General features: G+C 36.8%; 1 protein-coding gene across 1 annotated transcript; it reads right to left on the bottom strand.

The window, feature by feature from the left end:
* Positions 1–2,078: 2,078 nt before the first annotated feature.
* LOC133981526 (probable polypeptide N-acetylgalactosaminyltransferase 8) lies at positions 2,079–18,812 on the bottom strand. Its single transcript, XM_062420270.1, has 21 exons — positions 18,747–18,812; positions 15,648–15,824; positions 14,116–14,213; positions 13,917–14,008; positions 13,431–13,572; positions 13,187–13,289; positions 12,710–12,780; positions 11,567–11,643; positions 11,339–11,434; positions 10,918–10,984; positions 10,613–10,771; positions 7,741–7,907; positions 7,359–7,525; positions 6,965–7,148; positions 6,638–6,835; positions 4,015–4,129; positions 3,715–3,900; positions 2,926–3,063; positions 2,687–2,782; positions 2,430–2,597; positions 2,079–2,213 (listed from the first exon to the last, which is right to left on the bottom strand). The coding sequence occupies exons 1-21, from the start codon at positions 18,799–18,801 to the stop codon at positions 2,079–2,081; spliced, it is 2,691 nt and encodes an 896-aa protein (XP_062276254.1). The 5' UTR covers positions 18,802–18,812.
* Positions 18,813–20,465: the final 1,653 nt, after the last annotated feature.

Raw genomic sequence — 20,465 nt, 5'->3', positions numbered from 1 at the left:
GCCCAACCAGGTAAGTGCACATAAAAAGAAAAAACTCATGTAAAACAGTACCTGTTGCAGATAATGCACAAAGGAAATGAAACAAATAGCCCTTTGCTATAGTCAGGTACTTTATTTTCAGGTGTTGTTGTTGTTGTTTGAAAGCCAGTCAGAGGACCATTTTCCTCCCTTGAACTTAGAACTTAGAAGACTTTATTGTCATTGTACAATTGCACAACGAAATTCTGTTGGCACTTCTCAGGCAATCAAACAGACCATCACAGAAAGACAGATAAAACCATAAAAGTCAAAGACAAGCATAAAAATACCATAATAGAATAAAAATAAATAGCAGCAGTATAAAAAGTCAACAGTTCATGTGAAAACAGCAGCAAGGTAGGTTCTGCAGTACAGTGCAGAAAAAATGCAAAGTGCCTCAGTTTCTAATAACAAAACTATTGTTGTAGTGAGGTCTACCTGTATTGGTGGGACTGTTAAGAAGGGCAAGCAGGGATGTCTTATTACAAAGTGTCCACTCTAAAGACAGCCAGGCCGGACAGTCATCTGTGTCATTGACTAGGCCATGTTTCCACCACGCTATGATGTTTAATAGTAAGTTTTAAAGTGAGGAAAATCGAAGCTGCCAGTCGTTTTTGGCTTGATCAAATGTTTTTTGGTGATTCGGACAGCTTTATAGCACCATAGGAAGGGCTCAATCATTGAGTCAAGCTGTTTAAAGTAAGAGAGTGGGATGAAAGAGGGAATGGCCTGAAAAAGGAAAAGAAAGCGAGGGAGAGCAACCATTTTGATGGCATTGATTCTCCCAGGCATGGATATACAGAGCGTTTTCCAAAATTCTATATTGTGCTTCAGTTGATTGATTCTCTTCTTCCAGTTGACCTGAAGAAGATCTTCTGCCTTTTTAGTTATCGTGATTCCAAGATATGTAAAACTATTGTAAGCTTTTTTGAAGGGGGTTTGATAGGTATACGAGGATGTCGTTGGCATAAAGAGAAAGTTGTTGTGGCGTTCCTTGTAAGACTATTGGGGTTATTTCTGGGTTCTGTCTAATGCTGATTGCTAATGGCTCCACCATAACTGCAAATAGGAAAGGGGAGAGGGGACAACCCTGTGTTGTTCCACGGTTTATCTGAAACGGGTGAGAGGCGTTTTGGTTGGTAATGATAGAAGCAACAGGGAGTGAGTAAATAACCTCTATCCATTGTCTGAACGAGGGACCAAAGCCAAATTCTTCCAAAGTGTAATGTATATATTGCCATTGGACCTGATCAAAAGCAGGTTGGGCGTCTAGCGAGATAATAATTGCATCTGATGTATGTTTTGCATATAAGATATTAAACAGGCGACGTGGGTTAAAGAACATATGTCTCCCTGGTATAAATCCGGTTTGATCAGAATGAACAATTGTTCTTAAAACATTGGTACATGCATTCTAATAACAAATCTTTTGGTACCCGTGGTTCTTGCATGACTCCCACTGTTACCAAAGGTTTCAAGAATTTATTACAAAGATGTCAATCAGTACACTTTTACATATTTCGCGTGTCCAAACTTTTAGCTGGAACTTGTGTTTGCATTTCACACATTGGATCACAAATATCAAACTGTTATCTCTATACCACCTTATTATGTGATACTCTTACTGATCACAGAGCGAAGGGATTGTGTCATTGTTAATGACAGAAACCAGCAGTTACTTATTTGAACCTGTAGTACTTGAGTATCTTGAGAAGCGCTCCATAAATAAAATCCATTATTATCATTATTACTTACTATAAAAATATTACATCAAAAAAGTATTACATCACCAGATCTTCCATTGACCTGTACACACAGTTCACACAGTTCTACGCAGTGTGTAGAAATGTGTTATGTTGTCCAGTCAGTTAAACTGAGCACTGTTAGAATAAAATATTTTCAGGAGCAGTCAGAGAGATGACTGCAAATGATAAACTCGAACACTACCCAAAGCATGGCATTATTTTTATAGTTTGGGTCAATTAGTAAAAAAACAAAAAAACTTTAAATTACATTAGAAGATTTCCTACTTAAATACACTGAGAACTAGAAGCACCAAACTAAAAATGTGTGACAAGATGCTGAATCTTCCAGCTCTGTCCAGAGCACTGCTGAATGATGAGCTCATAGTATGAGCTTGATCCTTGGGCGATCTCAAGACATCTGTTTGTTGCTTTGTTTATGATAGCTTGGCCCTGCAAAAGTTTCATCAAGAGAGAGAATTTATATAGAAGTGATACTAAAACAATATTTTAAAGCAATTATGTGTAGGATGTGCACATTTCTGACATTGGCATCTTCCTCTGGTTGTATCTCAAAAGACACTGTAGTGGATTGTTAAAAGAAAATCACAATACAGGGGTCTGGATAAAACACTACTGTGACTGCTGCCAGCTACTGTGAGGTCTTACCTGTTTGAAATCCCAGTGCATATGTAGTTGCTGTAGCTTTCCCAGCTGACAGTCCTGCAGGGTGGGAGTGCTGCCAGTGCCTGGATCAACCAGGCAGCGGTTATTGTTATACTTGTGAGATTTAATCCCCCCGATGATGATTTCACCATCTGTGTTGTAGTAGCAATTCTGGTGAAAAGTATAAGCAAATAATTTGATATCATACTATCATCATATCACTCTCTGTTTTTCTTCTTTTATCTGTCTTCTTAGAGTACCTGTGGTTCCATATAGTGGCACTCGTACACGATGGGGATGTTTCCTGGAATAGCTCCTTGGTCCACACAGTTGTTTATTTGAAGGCTGTTTTTCAGCTGCATTGTGATGCCAATTAGTAAATACAACAGATCTTCAAACAGCAGAATTCTTATCTAGAATTTACTGTTTATATCAATATAGCTAAAATTGTAAAATATGAATAATTTCATCAACTAATTTATGATTGAAAATCCCTTACCGCACCATACCCCAACATGTTATCCCATGTCTCCAGACTCGGATACACGTTGTCCAGGTACCACTTGAAAGGTTTACATTTAAGCTTTTCTCTGAGCTTCTTCCTCTCTGACACGTCGCCAATGTCGATTCCATGACCCTGTATGTCATATCAGGTCAGGTCAGAAGTTTTATGCAAAGTTTTGATCAAGTCTGTAATCATGTTAATTAAAAAATCACAAGATTAAGCAAATAAGGATAGTTTGGAATGCAATGCTCATGAAATTACAGCAACATTTTTGCCCCTTACAGGCAGTATTGATGAGTTTCACATGTTGCCGATAGTCATGATAAGACCAAAGGAGAGGCTGAAAACAACATGCCAAGAGATATCACTCAACGGGGAGTGGCTTTTAAATTGCCAGATTGGGATTAATATATAAAATAAGATAGTAAGATTTCTAAAAAAAAAAATCCTTTGAGGTTTGTGCAAATTCTGGGAGAAAACACTTTAAAACACTGTAGAAATATGAAAAGGGTTAGGTTTGTCAGGTAAATTGTACCAATATAATGTACCTATCAAGGTGTGACACTCATGCTGTTTGTAATGATTGTGAAGTGACAGAAATTAGTTGTCACTCAACCTCCAGGTCATTAATTGTTTTGAACAGATTTGATAGGCCATGTGAGGTAGGGTGTGACTTATATTAACAGTATGGAAACCAGATTTAACCAGCATTGTGCTAGCTAAAACATAAAATACTATACTAACACAAAAGTAACCCCTAGGAACATAAATGATTGTGCCAACCTGAAGAGGAAGGTTCCAGGCAATCAACACATTCTTCTTGTATTCATCCAACCAGATTTCTGCAACCCTCAAGGCATTCCTCCTCATGAGGGTGCTAAAGTCAAGTGCATAGGGTTTGTGCGCCCTCTCAATGTGAGCTATCCTGGAGCAAGGCACAACCTCTACACTTCCTCCACACAGCCACACCTGGGCAGTTGAGATACAGATCAGGGGGCCATTAGTTTTTACACAAATCTTCATCCTTATATGATATGATGAAATGTGGCACCATGTAAAATTCATAAGGGAGTGGCTACTCACACGAATCCCAAGTTCAACATTTTCTCCCCCATAAACTTTCATCCCACCATCAAGAGCGCCGATATCTGCGAGAAAAGCTCTGTCAGCTGCAAAGATTCCCATAACAGAGGGACTCCTGTCCAAAGACAAACAAAAGGGCAGTTAAGCTAGTACCGTGCAGAAACATGCGCTACCTAAAACTAACACAGAAGCCTGTCTGGCATGCAAAAGCATGCATCATGTTTGTTAATATGTACATTTTGTGTTTATGTTGGTTTTATATAATTTAAAATATGCAACATTTTTTTAACCAAAAGTAAGACTGAATGCTCCTGAAAATGTCCCATGGTGTAACCACAAAAGAATGATAATTATTAAATATTTTAATCACTCCAAAAGTGGATTACATTTATTCCACATTTTAATGTACATTTATTTTCCTGAAAATAATCAGATTTTTATGAAAAAATACTACTTAGGCCAACTGGACACTGGGTTGCATCAATGGATGATACAATGCCTGACCATGTTCCTTCTATACTCAAACACATTGATCGTTGAAGAAATGGACACTGAAAATCAAATATGAAAGTCAACAAGGTTCAGTGAACTTGTTTTTTTTCATGCTATTTCAGTTTAGACTATCTGACAACAAGAAATGATTAGGATATATTTTAAATCCAGTCAAAAAACAATCATTGTAATTTCATTTAATAAATGAAATCATTTCTTCAACTATAAATTCTGTGCTGAAAAAAATAAAACAACAATCATGGTAACTTAAAATTTAACTCGTGTTGTATCACCTGACAACAACAATTTATAATTCAACTCATATCTTGTCTTCTATTATGAATACAGTTGATACATATTTAATCTGACAATAAGAATTTTGGATAATGTATCCAAGATAAAGATAAAGATAAAGATGTGTGTGGGCAGAGAGAGAGAGAAAGTGAGAGCTGGAACTGGTTCCAGTCCTCCATCATGAGTTCAGAGGTTCTGGTTCAGATGATATTATGTTAGAAAGAGGTCAGGTGGTTCAGATACGATATTATATTATAAAGAGGTCAGGTGGTTCAGAGATGATATTATATTATAATGGCCAGGTGAAGACATTCTTCCCACCCAGCTGTTTCATGATGCAGCATTCACTCATGCTCTGTGATGAGCCACTATTTCCTTGTTAGAAGATGGCATCTAATGGGGAAAATCCATTTTATTTATTTAGTTTGATTGTTTTAGTATTGTTTATTTGTATTAGTAATGAGATAGCAGAAAGGTAAATAATTATATTTAATAGATTTTATGTTTGTGTAACATTTCTCTTTTAAATGAAGTATTGGATTTCTATGGATTTTAAAGTTATATGTTCAAAATCAGGTTTTTATGATACATCTTTAATTATCATCATAAACTACTGATATCTAACAAAATTATCATCATAAACTACTGATACTTGACAATATTGTCCTCTAAAAGGAAGGCTTTTAAGATAAAATAAGATAAACTTTATTAGTCCCCTAAGGAAAATGTGTTTTGGGCACATGCAACATGGTTGCATAGCATTTTTAATAATACATTTATAATTAATTAATAGGACTCAAATGATATAAGCAATTAAACCATTTTGTCATTTAATTTTAAAATCTAATTTGACACCTGTGTAAGCACATGGCTTTGGTCTCAATATTTGAAATGTAGTTCTTAAAGTAAATATTAATTTTAATTAATTAATTAACTTATGAATTATCAGTGTTTTTCTAGGGTTACACCATGGGACATGTAAACTGAGCAAACCTGATTCAGTCCAAAAAACGTTAGTTTATGAGTAATTATTAAGAGCTTCTAACTTTGTTGGGCAGCAGTTGTGATCACCAGGGGTCCTTCTCTGTAAAACCACTTTCTGTTATATGGCCTTCTTCACAATTTTAACAAGATGGCCTTTTAAATGGTGGTTACACTTTGAGACACTTAATGTGGTTCACTTGACTTTACATGATTCCCCAAATTATATTTCATATTTAAAACAATTGTATTCCATTAACCTTTATTTTATATAAAAGAGTGATAATGTAAGATAATGCCAAACTAGTTGATACAGTGTTTTATTGAGAATTTGGGCGTGTAAGTGTAAGTGTAAGTGTAATTTGTTTGGTTCAAGTTAAACCACTGGGACATTTTTGCCATAATCTTCATATTTATTGTCTCAAAATGGATTAAAAGCAGAAATGTTATACTTGGTCCACTAGAAAAGGATGTGTGCAAGGTATTGATGCACATATTTTCCAATTTTAACCCCTTTTAAATTTGACTAAACCGCATGGAAAAAAAAAAGTAGCAAAGTAGTCACATCATCAATTATTAATGCCTCAAGGGGTACATGGTCTGAAATAGTGGGATGCTCTTTTGGACAAGGGTTAGGGTTAGATTTCCTTTTGTACAAGTATAATTTTGGGACAAGACACTCAAATTAAACACAACACCGCTACTCACTTTGAGTTCCTTACCCAACCAAAGTCCAAGTGACCAACCAACCCTTGAGAAGACCTCCAAAACTCCACTAGGTAAGGGTCTAACCTAATCATCCCACTCACATCTATCTTGCTAAATAAACTTATAATAAATGACTTTTGCCACCTACTTCCCAGGCTCTGATTCATCCTGCATCTTCAACCATTCTGGGCGAAAGGACTCGTACATGCACCACAGAGGCCAGTCAAAGCCATGAGCAAAGGCATTATATCTTTCTACATGAAGGTCATCGAAATGGACCTTATCAAACACGGGGGACACCACCACTGTCCTGTCGGCTTTGATCCTGGCCAGCAAAGGCTCTGCCCTGGAGAGGACACCAATGAAGTAAAACAGTATGATAACCACAAGAGGAGTCAGTCAGATTATAACAGGAACTTGAGACAGGGAAGCAGTTCATTTTCCGTTGTTTTCCTGACATGCAAACCTCACTTACCATCCCTCCGTAGCTTCAACATGGGCATCCAAAATTGCCACAACATCAGCGGTGGCATGTTCCCAACCTGAGATCCGCGACTGGGACAGGCCCATTTGTCGACTATGCCACACTTTCTTTATGAGTCCGGGTCTCTCTCTGTGAATTTGACCGATGTAGTCATCTAGAGGTTTTCCCAGGTCATCTGAAAATATAGTCTACAGTCAAATCCATGAATAAAGGAGTACAGATGGCGACAACAGCTAGATAAAATATTTTTTTAAACGCCACATCATTGAAATTCTATGTAGCACTGACCAGACTGATTTCCTCTAAATTTTACTGTGGCAGAGGTAAACATTTCAAAGGGACCTCGTTCATTCTTCACATCATCACGCCACACTGTTAAACTTACTGTAAGTGCTATAGTCATCCACCAGAATGATTTCCCTCAGCAGGTGCTTTGGAGTGTGGGAAATGATACTTCGTTTTGCCCTCTTAATGACAGAAAGAGCCTCGTTTATGTAAATCAACACCACGCTGATGCTTGGCAGATCTTTCGGATACTTCTTCGTCAGACATCTAGATGGTGTCATATAGAAAAATCTGTTATTGCTTCAGCCAGTGTTTTCTCAAGCAGTTTATTTTTAGTCAATCTGTAGGAGGTGTTTCTTTTCTCATCAACATCTGTAAAACATTAGATCACTCACTGTACATAGGAGTTTAGAGCAACAGTCCAGACACAACGTAATCTAACCCCCCTCAAAATATTAAGAACCCATGTGTTCAAAAGTTACCTGTGGTCTCTGGTGTCTGGAAGCTTCCTGTCTAGTGGCAGCTGGTTACTTAGGAATGCATTGTATCCATAGTACTGGTACAGAGCTTCTGCCTCCTTCTGCTCCTCCTCTGACAAACCATTGCCCCACTTGGTAAACAGGTAGGAGTCTGGGTATAATTTAGGGAACTCGATCTCTTCTTCTAGTTGGTCCTCGTTTTGAAAAGGTTCATTGGTGGAAGTCTGTTGGCCGGACACTTCTATCATCTTTGCTTTGGTGGATTACATTCATAAAAAAGAAATTATTAAAGAAATGTCATTCAGAGAGTTTTTCTGTCGAATAAAGCTATTTGGCAGCTATCAAAGGCTCCTCTTGCGCTTGTTTTTTTTTTTTTACTAAAATCAAACATAGCAGACAACATCTTTCCATGTTTGAACATGAAGCACATTTTTGCATTACAGTATTTTACAATCTTTGGTTATGAAGCAAAATGTACTAACTATATAGGCACTAATTGCAACTAATTAGCAATATACATAACCATGTCCCCGACTGATTAAGAAGCTTACCAGGAATTCCATTTTTTTCCCAGCTAATTTTCTCTCTTTTTCTTGCCTACCTCAGTTATAAAGCCTCGGGATATGCGCACATGAGTCACTCAAATTAAAACACGAGACTTTAACTTGCAATGGATAATTTATGCATTGTGGTAATGCTACTTTTTTTTCTTAAGAATCTCGTGTCTCATCTCATGTACATGTTGTAGTTGTTGAATCGTGAAGGGAGAAGTGTTTGGCAAAGGATGTTAATTTATTTATTTAAAATATATTGATTACTAAAAATAATGAATAAAAGGTGCAAGATGTTGACAAATGATAATACATGTCCTGTTCTGAATTAGCTGAAGAGGTTAAATTGAATCAGTAACTGAAATCTGACCCACAGTATCACACAGTGGGCTGATGTTTTAAAGCCTTTTCTAGACAACTAAACTAGCCAGTTTGGGCACCTCAGTAATGTCATGTCTAATAAAGATGGTTAACAAATGAAAGAAAAAAACATCTCCCATTGGTGTTCAGATCTGGTGACTACGAAGGCCACAGCACATGTACATACTCATCAAACCATTCAGTGACCCCTTGTGCTCTATGAATGCATTGTACATACTGGAAGAGACCACTCCCATCAGGATATAAATGTTTCATCATGGGATAAAGGTGATCACTCAGAACAGCTTTGTATTGATTTGCAGTGACTCTTCCATCTAAGGGGACAAGTGGACCCAGACCATGCTAGCAAAATGTCCCCCACAGCATAACAGAGCCACCGGATCCCCTCGATGCAAGGTTCAAGCATTCGGAATTCTTCTAATTCCTTTAATTTGTCACCTGTCTGTACTTCAAAGATGTAAATGAGGTCACCCAGTTTGTGATTTTACATCAAACTGTCAATCAAAGCTGTGAACTGGAATTTCCACCCACAGCGAAGTACAGTAAAAGCTAGGTGGCAACGATGTTCATTTTATTTAATTTGGTTAACCGGATTTATAATGTAGCTCTCATTCATTTAAACTATTGTAGCTAAAGCACCTGTACAGGCACTGGAATAAAAATGTATACTGTACAATTACTGCATCTCCCTAAGTCAATATAATTAGGTTTACTTCATTTCAAATCCATTGTAAGCCAGAATCTTTTTTTTCTTTTGACAACTGATACTCACCCAGCTTGTTCAGGGTCTTTTCAATCCTGTCCAGTTTCCTCCTCACATCTTGACCTGTGATTTCTTGTGAAAAGTATTTGTCCGGTTTCAGACCTGCAGTCATGTAGATGATGATATATATTAAGAATACAAAGGCTCCAATTATTCCAGCTCTTCGCAAATAGTATGCCTTCATTGTGGTTTTCTCACAATAGATCTCCACAGACTTCGCAGTTGTAGAATAAATCAATCCTTTCTTACAGGTAACATTTCCTATTATATGCACCTGCGATTAACTTATTAACTATTTTAATCGACCGTTGTTTAACTCTATATTAAAAATGAACTAAATAGCATGATTTAACGAGGCTACAGTTAGTGCACGGTTTGTCGTGCTAAGAAACTACTTGAGGTAATACTATCCTAGACTTGTTGGTGGACAGTGGACTCATTTGGGACAATAAAGATAGCATATATAAAAAAGGTTACAAAGTACACCTCAGTACTACACTTAAACACCTGTTTAGTTTTTCTATGATCAGGAACATTCAATTTACATTTTATCAGGTCTATAACATCATCAGTTGGATTTGCCTGACAGTTTTCATTACCAGCAGTGCTGAAGTGCTGTCTGTTGCTAGAGCAATCATCTATTTTTTTTTTCTTTTATGAAGTCTATTTGAATTTAATTTGGCTGTTTAATTGCCTTGTTCTTACCTAATTTAGTGATTTGTAAGACTGCAATTTCCTTTTTGGATTAACTAACTACTATAGCTTTACAAATATGAAAACTCAATTATTAACTACTACTTATTCCTTTTCTCTTTATTGAACACTTAATTATAACTACTATTTATTCCTCTTCTCTCTTTATTGAACCCCACGCTGACTTTACCATTATTGTAAAATTTGCTGTTGTCTTGATGGAAAATATATCTTCTACCAAATGACCTGCAGACTGCAGTGGTGGAAATAGTGTGTCCAACTAGGTGAATGTGGAAAACAGGGTGATTACATTTATAGGCACTGTTTATGATAAATGAATGACAAGGTCACGTCTAATGTAAGAACACCACTGAATGCAAGGAAACCCTTAGAGGATAATTCTTTATTTATGTACAGAATACGGTTAAAGACAAAGCATTTAGAAGTGATGTTGGGAAATTTCTCATAACATAGTTTAGTAGGTGACAGTCTTGGCTGGCTTTGTCTCATCTAGTTCACTTTCCAGGTAACGGAATCTGCGGTGGCGACGCAAAATCTCGATTGCCCTTTGTTCTACAGTGGAAGGAGTGATGCCAAGATCCTCCAGACCAGGAAGCCCTGGGTACTTCATGTCTGTTGTGTGAAACTGGAAAATAAAAAAGTAGAACAGAATTATAAATTGCTTAATATTTATCTAAAGAAAAGAGTGTTTGGCTGTGGAAGCTCCATTATTGGTTGTACAATTCTCATAACTACAAGTTTACAGTTGGAGCTAAATCTTGCTTTTCTTACCCTGTCGATTTTATCTGGGGACGTCCAGGGCTCAAATGGGTTCATTGCGAAAAACTGAGCAGCAAGGCTGAAAAGAAAAAACACAAGCTGTCACATGCCTGTTCAGTGCTATATAAGTATTGCAAGCAAGAGATCATAAATTTCCATGATTAGAGCTAGAAAGGGACTCAGTGTATTTTATCTAACACAGTCCTCAAGGGTATATGGTTATTTCTTGTATCTAACTTCAAGGTGACCTGTAGTGGCTCTGTGGGGGAATATTTTAAGTGTGTGTGCTGATATTGCAGCATTATATCCAGAAAGATGAGTAGCTATAAAGCATATTTCACTTTTACAAATAACTGAATGAGGAGCCAATACTGTGAAGTCAACAGTCAGATGGTTCCTGGAAAGTGTTCATTAAAATATATACAGCACTTACTGGTACAGTGGGCGGGGCAGAGGGTAGGGCACAAATGGTCTGTGTGCCACTCCGTAGATGTACTCCACCAAGTCATGAAGGAGGTAACGGTTGGGACTAGACAACAGGAGAAAAACAGGACAAAAACTATCTATTAAGGAAAGTCCTGGCCATTGTCAATCCATATGGAGGTTTAATTTCATTTATTCATTTCATTGAACGTTATGCATAGGTGTACTGGTCACCTACCCAACAAGTGCGTACGTCTTTCCGTTGGCATCAGGGTCTCTGATAGCACTGATGATGGCCTTGGCCACATCCACCACCTGAAGGAGAAAAAAAAAAAGACGTTTTTAAGTACATTCAATGATTTTGTAAGATGTTTTGTTTCTTTTAGACATGGACAAGATATGACACTGCTTCACAATGCAAATCCCAATGTAAAAGTTGTATGATCAGTTTGTTTCAAAATATCTGTAATTGGGCAATATTTGTAACAGTCCTCATAACTTGAATAACACACGTCACACAATGAATCTCAAGTAAGCAAACTCATTTTAGGACTGGCATCTTTTTTGTTGGCAGATGGACTGCGCTGTACTTGTGATTTGAGGTCCTGCAAACTAGGGCTGCACAATATGGACACATTTTCGTATCTCGATATTGAAGCCAAATATCTCCATATCGATGCGATATACTATATATTGTTTGAAATTCAAAGTGTAGCAACAGTGAAAATTAAGTATTCTTAAACAAAACAGCATATAATACCACACTCATTTTGCACTCATCATACAGTTAGGGTATGGCCTTATTGGACTTATTAAACCAAACATATGTTTTTTTACATTGTTTTTCTTCAAATAACTAAACTAACTTTACTTTTCAATAAAACTCGACTTCTAGATTACTTAGAAGTGGATCAGGATCAGAGTTGATTTATTTTACTCAGTAAGCCTTTGCTTTTCTACATTAAAGCTAAAGCTGCTGCGTGTGCACGCCAACGTTTCAGATTCAGAGGTTTGAGGCTGAGCTGCAGGGCTGAGTGGAGGTGTGTGGGGAAGTTTATTTGTGCTGTTGAACTTTTTGCGATATTAATATCTTACACGTTCATATCTAAATATAGATACGATAACGATATATTGTTCAGACTTACTGCAAACATTCCAAGATAAACTTCAGTTAGGTGCCCAACCCAATGTATGCCCAATGGAGTTGCTTAGTTGACAGTTTAATTGTAATGATCAGGGTGGTTGCATTACTAACAATTATAAATGTAAACAACCTATTAGTACTGCCAGTTTGCATCCCTGTTATAATTTGAGCAATGATTTCTGTCATTTTGATTTCATTACCAAAAGAAACGATAACTTCTCATTTCAACAAACTTACATGAACAGGCTGCTTCACCGTCTTCTTCCCCAGGCTCATGAGTGGAATTGCATTGCCAAACCAGCGCATGTCTGAAAAACAAGTGAAAGTAAGTGATGGCAGCCTCCTCTACAGCGCCACTTTATGCCAAAACCAGTCATACAATATTGATGCTACTAAATATGTTCAAATTTGATATTTTATGACTACTGCTGAAAACTAGCTGTAGTCCTGAAAAAACTAAACTAAACTAAGAGTCTGCAGCCATGCTACACAACCAGAATTATTATTATAACAGGACAAAAACCCTGCGGTACTCAGGCTTGAGGAAGTTAATTAATAGACACCAACCAGTTAACATTCAGCACAGTTGAAGTTGAAGCACATAAGGCAGACAATTAAAAGCACAGGAGTGAAACTGCAAACAATAACTGAAATAAGGTTCAACATTTACAAACCAAGCTTTCTGGCATCAGCCTGTAACCCTTAATGTCTTACTTGCGTAATAGTTGAAGAATCTGTCCTCCCTCCCATACATCTCAGAGGGCTTCAAGATGATGGCGTCAGGAAACTCATCTCTCACTGCATCCTCTCCTACAGCCTGTGGCCGACACACATCACACACAATGATTAACAACACATACACCTTCTTTACCTTCAGCACAAACATCATAACAGACGTGATACACTATTTTGACTGAGTGGGGGACATTGTGCAGTTTGTGGAGTAACAGCACACTACCTTGTTCCTCAGGTATTTGGAGGGGCTGCGTATGTCAGCGTTGAGGTGAGACATGTGGATGAACTTGGTGATGCCGGCTTCTTTGGCTGCCCTGGCAATATGCTGAGGGATGGTGACGAAGACGTCCTCGTAGCGATAGTTGCTGCGCACAATAAGCGGAAGAAGGCTTACATGTGAAACCCTGCTTACAATTTAAAAGCTGATCCAACATTTCTCCTGCATGCACGTGCAGCTACATAAACACAATACAACTAGCGACACAAATCTGCTAATAAACCAAACTAATATGTTTCTATTCCAACTGCCAGCAACAGCTTCCTCCTTCATAAGTGAAAAAAGTGTCAATTCCCTCAAAATCTTTTTATTATGGAATTTATCTCACTACTGGTAGGTTATTTAACAAATAGTGGAAGAGGATTAAAATTTCATCTAATTTAAACATTTAAATCAGATGCTTTAAAAACATTTTCCAGTCTCCATGTATACCTCGTCTCCCACTCTCTGCCCACCAGGTTGATGACGACATTAGAGTTCTCCAAAGCCCGTTTGATGGAGTCCTTGTTCCTGGCGTCCCACTCCTAACAAGATAAAACACATTTTCAGTTCACTGAAGGCTTTAAAGGGAAGCAGATTCAACATTCCACCATTCATGAGTGTTGCAACATTTCTGTAAGATGTATCTCACCATGAAAATGATCTGTCCAAGATCACCCATGGGCCTGAAGTACATGAGGTCATACTGATCACAGCGGTGAGGGACTACAACCTGAGAGCCAATCCGACCTGCAAATCATCAGTAAAAAAAAACAAAAAACACATGTAATCATAACTTTTATGCACACTTTTGAAATCAAATTCAACACATTTTATGAACTTAAATTTTGAATATCTAATTTAAGATCTGTGTCTCTCTCCTAGGATCTGTATCTTTAGGGATGCATATTTTAAACAATCTCTTTAACTGATAGTAAGCTGCTTTTACAATCCTTTATAGATTCATCATTTATAATTGATGAATTATGTTGGATATTTTTCAACTAGATAAGTTTGAACCACTGTTAAACTGTATTTATACTCAGAGCAGAGGAGTATTGCTTGCACAGTTCATCACATTTGTGTTGATTTAGTTGTAAACGGGTATAATTAGAGTCCTGCTGTCTAACACAGCATTAACTGGAGTTGCTAATGTATCATTAGCATGTGCCTCATATGACTAAACTGTGTACCACCGGACAACAACTCTGTGGAGTTTTTACAACTTTATGCATCAGACTTCATAAACAGGACTGCCACAGTGAGCAGAGTGAGGCATGCTGAGACTGTTTTCTTCCTGTGAAGGCTTGGAGGTGTGTTTGTTTTACTGTCTGTGTGGCCCTTTTGGGCTGCAACAAACACAACTGTAACTTAATCTAAATAAAAAGAAAGAGGCTCCACCTGGTGGGGTCACTGCTTATTGCAGCAAATCAACAGAATATTTTCTGACGGTTACGCCTCATGTCCCTCATCTTCTGCATCATCAACTGATCTATTTTTTAAACTCTGTTGGACACCCTGTTGGCTTTTATCAAAGACTGCAACACCTTTAAAGTCTTTAAATTTTCTGTTACAGCTTTGCTGAAAGGAGGATAGTCCTGCAGACACTTAACATCTGCAAAAATTTAATATGAAAGGGAATTGTATGTATTGTTAATTGTACAATGATACATTGTGTGTACATTTATATATATATATATTTTTTTATTTTTATTTATTGTTTTGTTTAAACTATGGCTTATAGTTTTTGTTTAGTCTTTTTTTAAATCACATACTCAGAATTGTGTGCCAGAGTTGACCCCCGCCCAGGAAGTACAGCTGCAAATCAGCTTATAGCTATTTCTGGTGCAATGTATTTATTGAACATGGTCCCTGTTCAAATAACAATAAAAAATGAATAACAATTAACAGATAATTACTTCATCACTGACACTCCTAAAAGGAGCAATCATGAGTCAAGTTTTAGGGGAATTGTTTTTAAAAAGGTCACTTAAAAATTGAGCAATAATTGATGCAAATATTAAACTTTTACTAAGAATACATTTGAACAAGTTGACAAAGCAGTAATTAATCAATATATGGCCCCTTGTAAAGAGGATGTGACATTTACGCCAGCATGCTGCACATACATTAAGCAGTTAAGTGTGTGTAACATCAGCACACACACTTTATTTTTCAACTTACCCAGCCTGTTGACCACATATCGACCCAGGAAACCTGTGGCACCAAACACAGTGGCTGCTATTCCACTGGAAGAGGAGCGCCCTCCCTTTCCTTTGGGGATGACAGCATGGTGCAGCTTCCTCTGCTGGCCTGTGGCGATTGAAGCAGCAGAGAGTACAGCAGGGGAGCAGCTGCCTTCTAAGAAGAGAGGAACACAGGTAGTCATTAGTCAGCATTTAAAGGTTATATACACTCAGTTGCCAGTTTATTAGGTGGATCCAGTCTGAACTACAACTGCCCTTCACTTAAACCTGTTGTCATGGAGGTTATAATATTCAGTTTCAGTTTTAGAGATAGTTATGGTATACTTGAATTGGTATTATACTGAGGCGTTTCTAATAACTACTGTAGTGTAGGGCTGCAAAAATAAACTGATCGATTGATCATCAGATAATTAATCATCAGCTAGTGTGACATTATTTTTATATGAAAAATGGGAACAAGCTTTTGTTTGAGGTTCTCAGATGTGATTTTATATGTCATAATATTGTAATAAGTTTGTAATTTCTGATTGGTCTTTGGCCTCTAGGAAACTGCAACATTTTTTAAAGTGTTTTCTGGACACATAATTAATCAAGAAAAATACTGATCAGATTAATCAATATTGGAATGAATCCTTAGTTGCAGCCCTACTGTAGTGACCCTTATTGATAACACCTCTCTGGATAATGCAATATAATTCAGCACACACGTTCTGCAGTGTTCACCAAATTAAACTTTCAAAACATGTTTAATACCACAAATAATGTAATATAATACCTGTTTCAAAGTAACTGGTCAAATTACAGAAAAAAACGTAATTTATTTACAGACATTTAGTCGGTGCTTCTCAGCAACTATAAGCAAATGTAGCTAGCAGTAGTAAGTGTTTGCTACAGGTCTGACCAGCTTCCTGCATGTTGCACCAGTCTCACTTGCAGTTTATTGTTATATAATGTCTCCAGTCAACTACATACAAAAAAGTTATGAGTAATGTTACTGTTTACAGCAAAACAAGGCCACAAGGCCAGTTGAAGGCCTTTGTAAATATAGTTCAACACTTTTTGATACTTTCTAAAGCCTCTTTTGAGATACCCTGCAACAGTACCTTAAACTACAGCTTTTACAATAACAATAAGTTAGTCTTATCAAGTGGATATCTGCCACATTTACAGTCTTTTAGCATCAAATGAGCTGTGGTGGAAGTATAGTAACAAAAAGTGGGACCTTGGCACTAAAAAGACTGTAATGTTGAAAGATATCTACTTGATTTGACTTGGACGGCCGAATCTTCATTTTAGCTTCAGATCAACTTTTAAATACATTTTTGTACAGAAGGAGGACTGTGGATTACTTCATTACATCACTTGTACGTGTGTAATGAAGGGATCTCTTAATGGACAGTATGAACTGGCATTGTTAATTTGGGCATCTGATTGTCATTTTAAGACACTAAAAAATGTGAATATGTGCTTTAAAGTTAAATTATTGCTCAATAAAACAAAATCTTACTCAATGCCTCCTGGCACGAGACAGAACCTCAACTCCAAATCCAACTAGAGCTTAGAAAATAGAAAAAATGTAATATCTAGATGCGTAGATTGACTCAGAGTAGCTTTAAACCACACATTAATCATGTCATGGAAAAAGTCTGCTTTGATGTTGGTGTTCTGTATCGTTACAGAAGTTACATTTTTTATTAGAAAGAGACTTATTTTACAACATATTCTACTAATAATGCTTCTCAAACTGATCTTCATCCCCTCAATGTTAAATATATCAGACTCTGCAGATTTATAACAGGTTTTTCTTTTTTTGTGCACAATGTTAGACACATTCAAATGGCCCCCTCTTGATATAAGATATCACTGTCACTGGTACCAATTTTCTTTTAAACAAATTATTGTCAAAGTATCCTTATTATTAAAAAAACAACTATTTGTGTCCTTATGCAACAAATAATTCACTTTAAACACTCTGATCAGACTCACTTTGTATCAAATGAAGTTGGTAAAAATAAAAATAAAAAGCTGTTACTTTTTGAGCTCCTTCTGACTGATATAATCTAATAGTTCAATATGTTCTCTGTCATCATTTGGCTTATTTTTAAGTATTTATGTTTTGCTTTCTTATCTTAAAACTAATTGCCTGTGTTTACAATAATGTTATCACTGTTCCTTTATAGATTGATTATTTTTCTTTTGATAGTGTTTAGTATAAGGTTGTAACTATTTGTTTCTTAGTTTGTAGTTTGTTTTCTCATTGTTGTGTCTTGAGTTATTGTATCTTAAGTGAAGTTTTATTTTCCATTTGTTTTGTGAATGTTTGGGATCTTTTTGAAAACGAGATGATACATTTCAATGAATTTACCCTGACATAATCAAATTTAAACAAAACTGTAGATACATTTAAAAAAAATGTTGACATCGTATAGCTATACGTACGCTGTAGTATTTTATGCCTCTACTTCTATATCATTTTTGCTTTGCTTACATTCAGCTTAACACTATCTCCACTTACTCTTGTACACCGAGAAGCTGTTTTAAAAGGTTGGATGATTGCTGAAACGTTTCCATTAAACCTAGATACAAGCAGGATGTACCTACACTGCTGCTATCACAACTGTTGTTATATTTCCAGAGTTCAAACCTGCCGTGTAGGTAAGGTTAATGTTAATGTAATGTTAGTTCATGTTAATGTAATGTTAGTTCATGTTGACGTTTCTAAGTCTCAATAACAAATGTCAAGTCGGGCACTGGAAAACATAATGACTCTGGCTAACTCAACGTAACATCCTTCATTAGAATCATTCATAATCCATAACTTGATTTAGATATTTAGCCATCAGATACAAGAGTTAGAAATCTGATAATAGAATAATTAAAGTGTTCAAATGTGAGCTAATGAAAAGCTAACGCTAAAGCCACTAGGGTAGCTAGCTGTTAGCAAGGTCATTCAACCAAGTGCGTGCTGTAAACCGTGTTCATATGGTGTAGGTGTAAAGTACGCCATGAAACTCCAGTATTACACCATAAGAAACACATGTGTATATCCACTGACTACAGTTTTGATGTTACTCACTTGCAATCTTTGGAAGGACACTCGCAGGACGGCTAACCAGCGCTACAGCCGCCATCTTTCCGTCTACGGGAAGTCGTGCCAGTCAAAACGCGAAATTCTCGACAGTGCTTCTCTGAAGTTGCAGTTTAGTGTACAAATATTAAACAACGGGTACACAATTCTTCAGGTGTGTCTTAAAACATCAGTCAGGTGTCCATATGAACAGTGAAAGCGGGTTTCCTCACTGTAATCATTCATCCTGTTATACTGGCTGTTAAGATATTCCCTTCAATATGCTTTCATTGTAAGTGCTGGGGGCCAAAATCCACAGTGTCCATACAGAGGATTTTGTGCAAAAATGTATTTAAAAGTGTATCTGAAGTTTATATGAGACTTCAGCAGTCTGAGTTAGTCATATCAAGTATCTGCCACATTAACATTCTTCCACATCTTTTTTAGCACCAAATTCCCTCTTTGTGTTTTCTCAGACAGTGTTTCCCTGTTGAGCTGTGGTGGAAGTATAATAACAAAAAGAGGATCTTTGACACTTTGACATAAGTTGAAAAATATTTATTTGACTCATTTGGACGGCTGAAGCTTCATATTAGCTTAAGATAAACTTTTAAATACATTCCTGCACAGAGGGGTAACTATATTTTGTCCCCCACACTTTCATTGAGTGTAGGCCAATTTAAATTAAATCTTATTATATATAATGTTATTGTCATTGAAATAAAGTTTAACAATGAAAAGACTTTAAAAATATCTAATAAACAACAAGTCTGAATGAAATTCAGAATGTGGAAGGTCCGATAGGCCTGTTGTTTATCATAGGGCACGGTAAATATTATTATAACATGTGATGAGTTCATTAATGCAGGCATGATTTCCTAGTCTACAGGTGATCTGAACATACACACACTTTGTTATCTGCTAATCCACACTTTTACCAAGACTTTTGAAGCTCTGATTATATACCTCACCTTGTGATTTAAGGTCAAATCCAAGTTTTCTGGAGAGGGATGGAGGGACATACCTGCCACCCTCTCTCCTGCAAAGGCTGAGAGGTGGCCTTTCACTGAAGCTGATTAACTTATCTAATGGTTATAACAGACTGATATGATACAAAGGTCATGGTCATAGTGGTCTTCTCTAGAATACAGGAAGGGGCAAAACATTAATTTAAAAGAATGGCTGGACGGTCCCATATCAGCAGCCTCAGAGCGGGCACCTGTGCATATTTCACTCCTTCACCTACAGTTGTAGCTGATCATGTCAACAAGCCTAAAAGCCAACTCCTGTGTACATAAAAAACTTACAGGGACCTTATCTTCAAGTCCTAATCTCTAAATAAAACCTGAAGGTCTGAACAGAACAAGTGAGTGTGTATAAAATGTTATTTAAGATTCAGCTCCCATACAATTTTCATACAGTCCGTAACAGATTTTTTTCATGGCATAAACATATCAAGTCAATCTTTGTTGAGCTGTTATGGCTGAAGCCTAAAGACAACTTTATGGATACAAATGATTAATATTGAGACACAGGTTAATTGAAACAACTTTTTATTTCATCATAAAAGACATTTAAAAAATCACTTGACGTCTCTTATTTTAGCTACAAACCATCCCGTCAGGATCACTGGCTGCTTAGCCAAGTGTGAAGACATGGGCCTATCTTCAATTTAAGTTGGAGCTCAATTGGCGACTAAAGACACAAATCAATAGTAAAAAGATGGTT

The sequence above is a fragment of the Scomber scombrus genome, chromosome 6, assembly GCF_963691925.1.
Source record: "Scomber scombrus chromosome 6, fScoSco1.1, whole genome shotgun sequence".
NCBI classification, from domain to species: domain Eukaryota; kingdom Metazoa; phylum Chordata; class Actinopteri; order Scombriformes; family Scombridae; genus Scomber; species Scomber scombrus.
The sequence above is the reverse complement of the archived record's forward strand: the minus strand, read 5'-3'. Positions and strand labels throughout refer to the sequence as shown.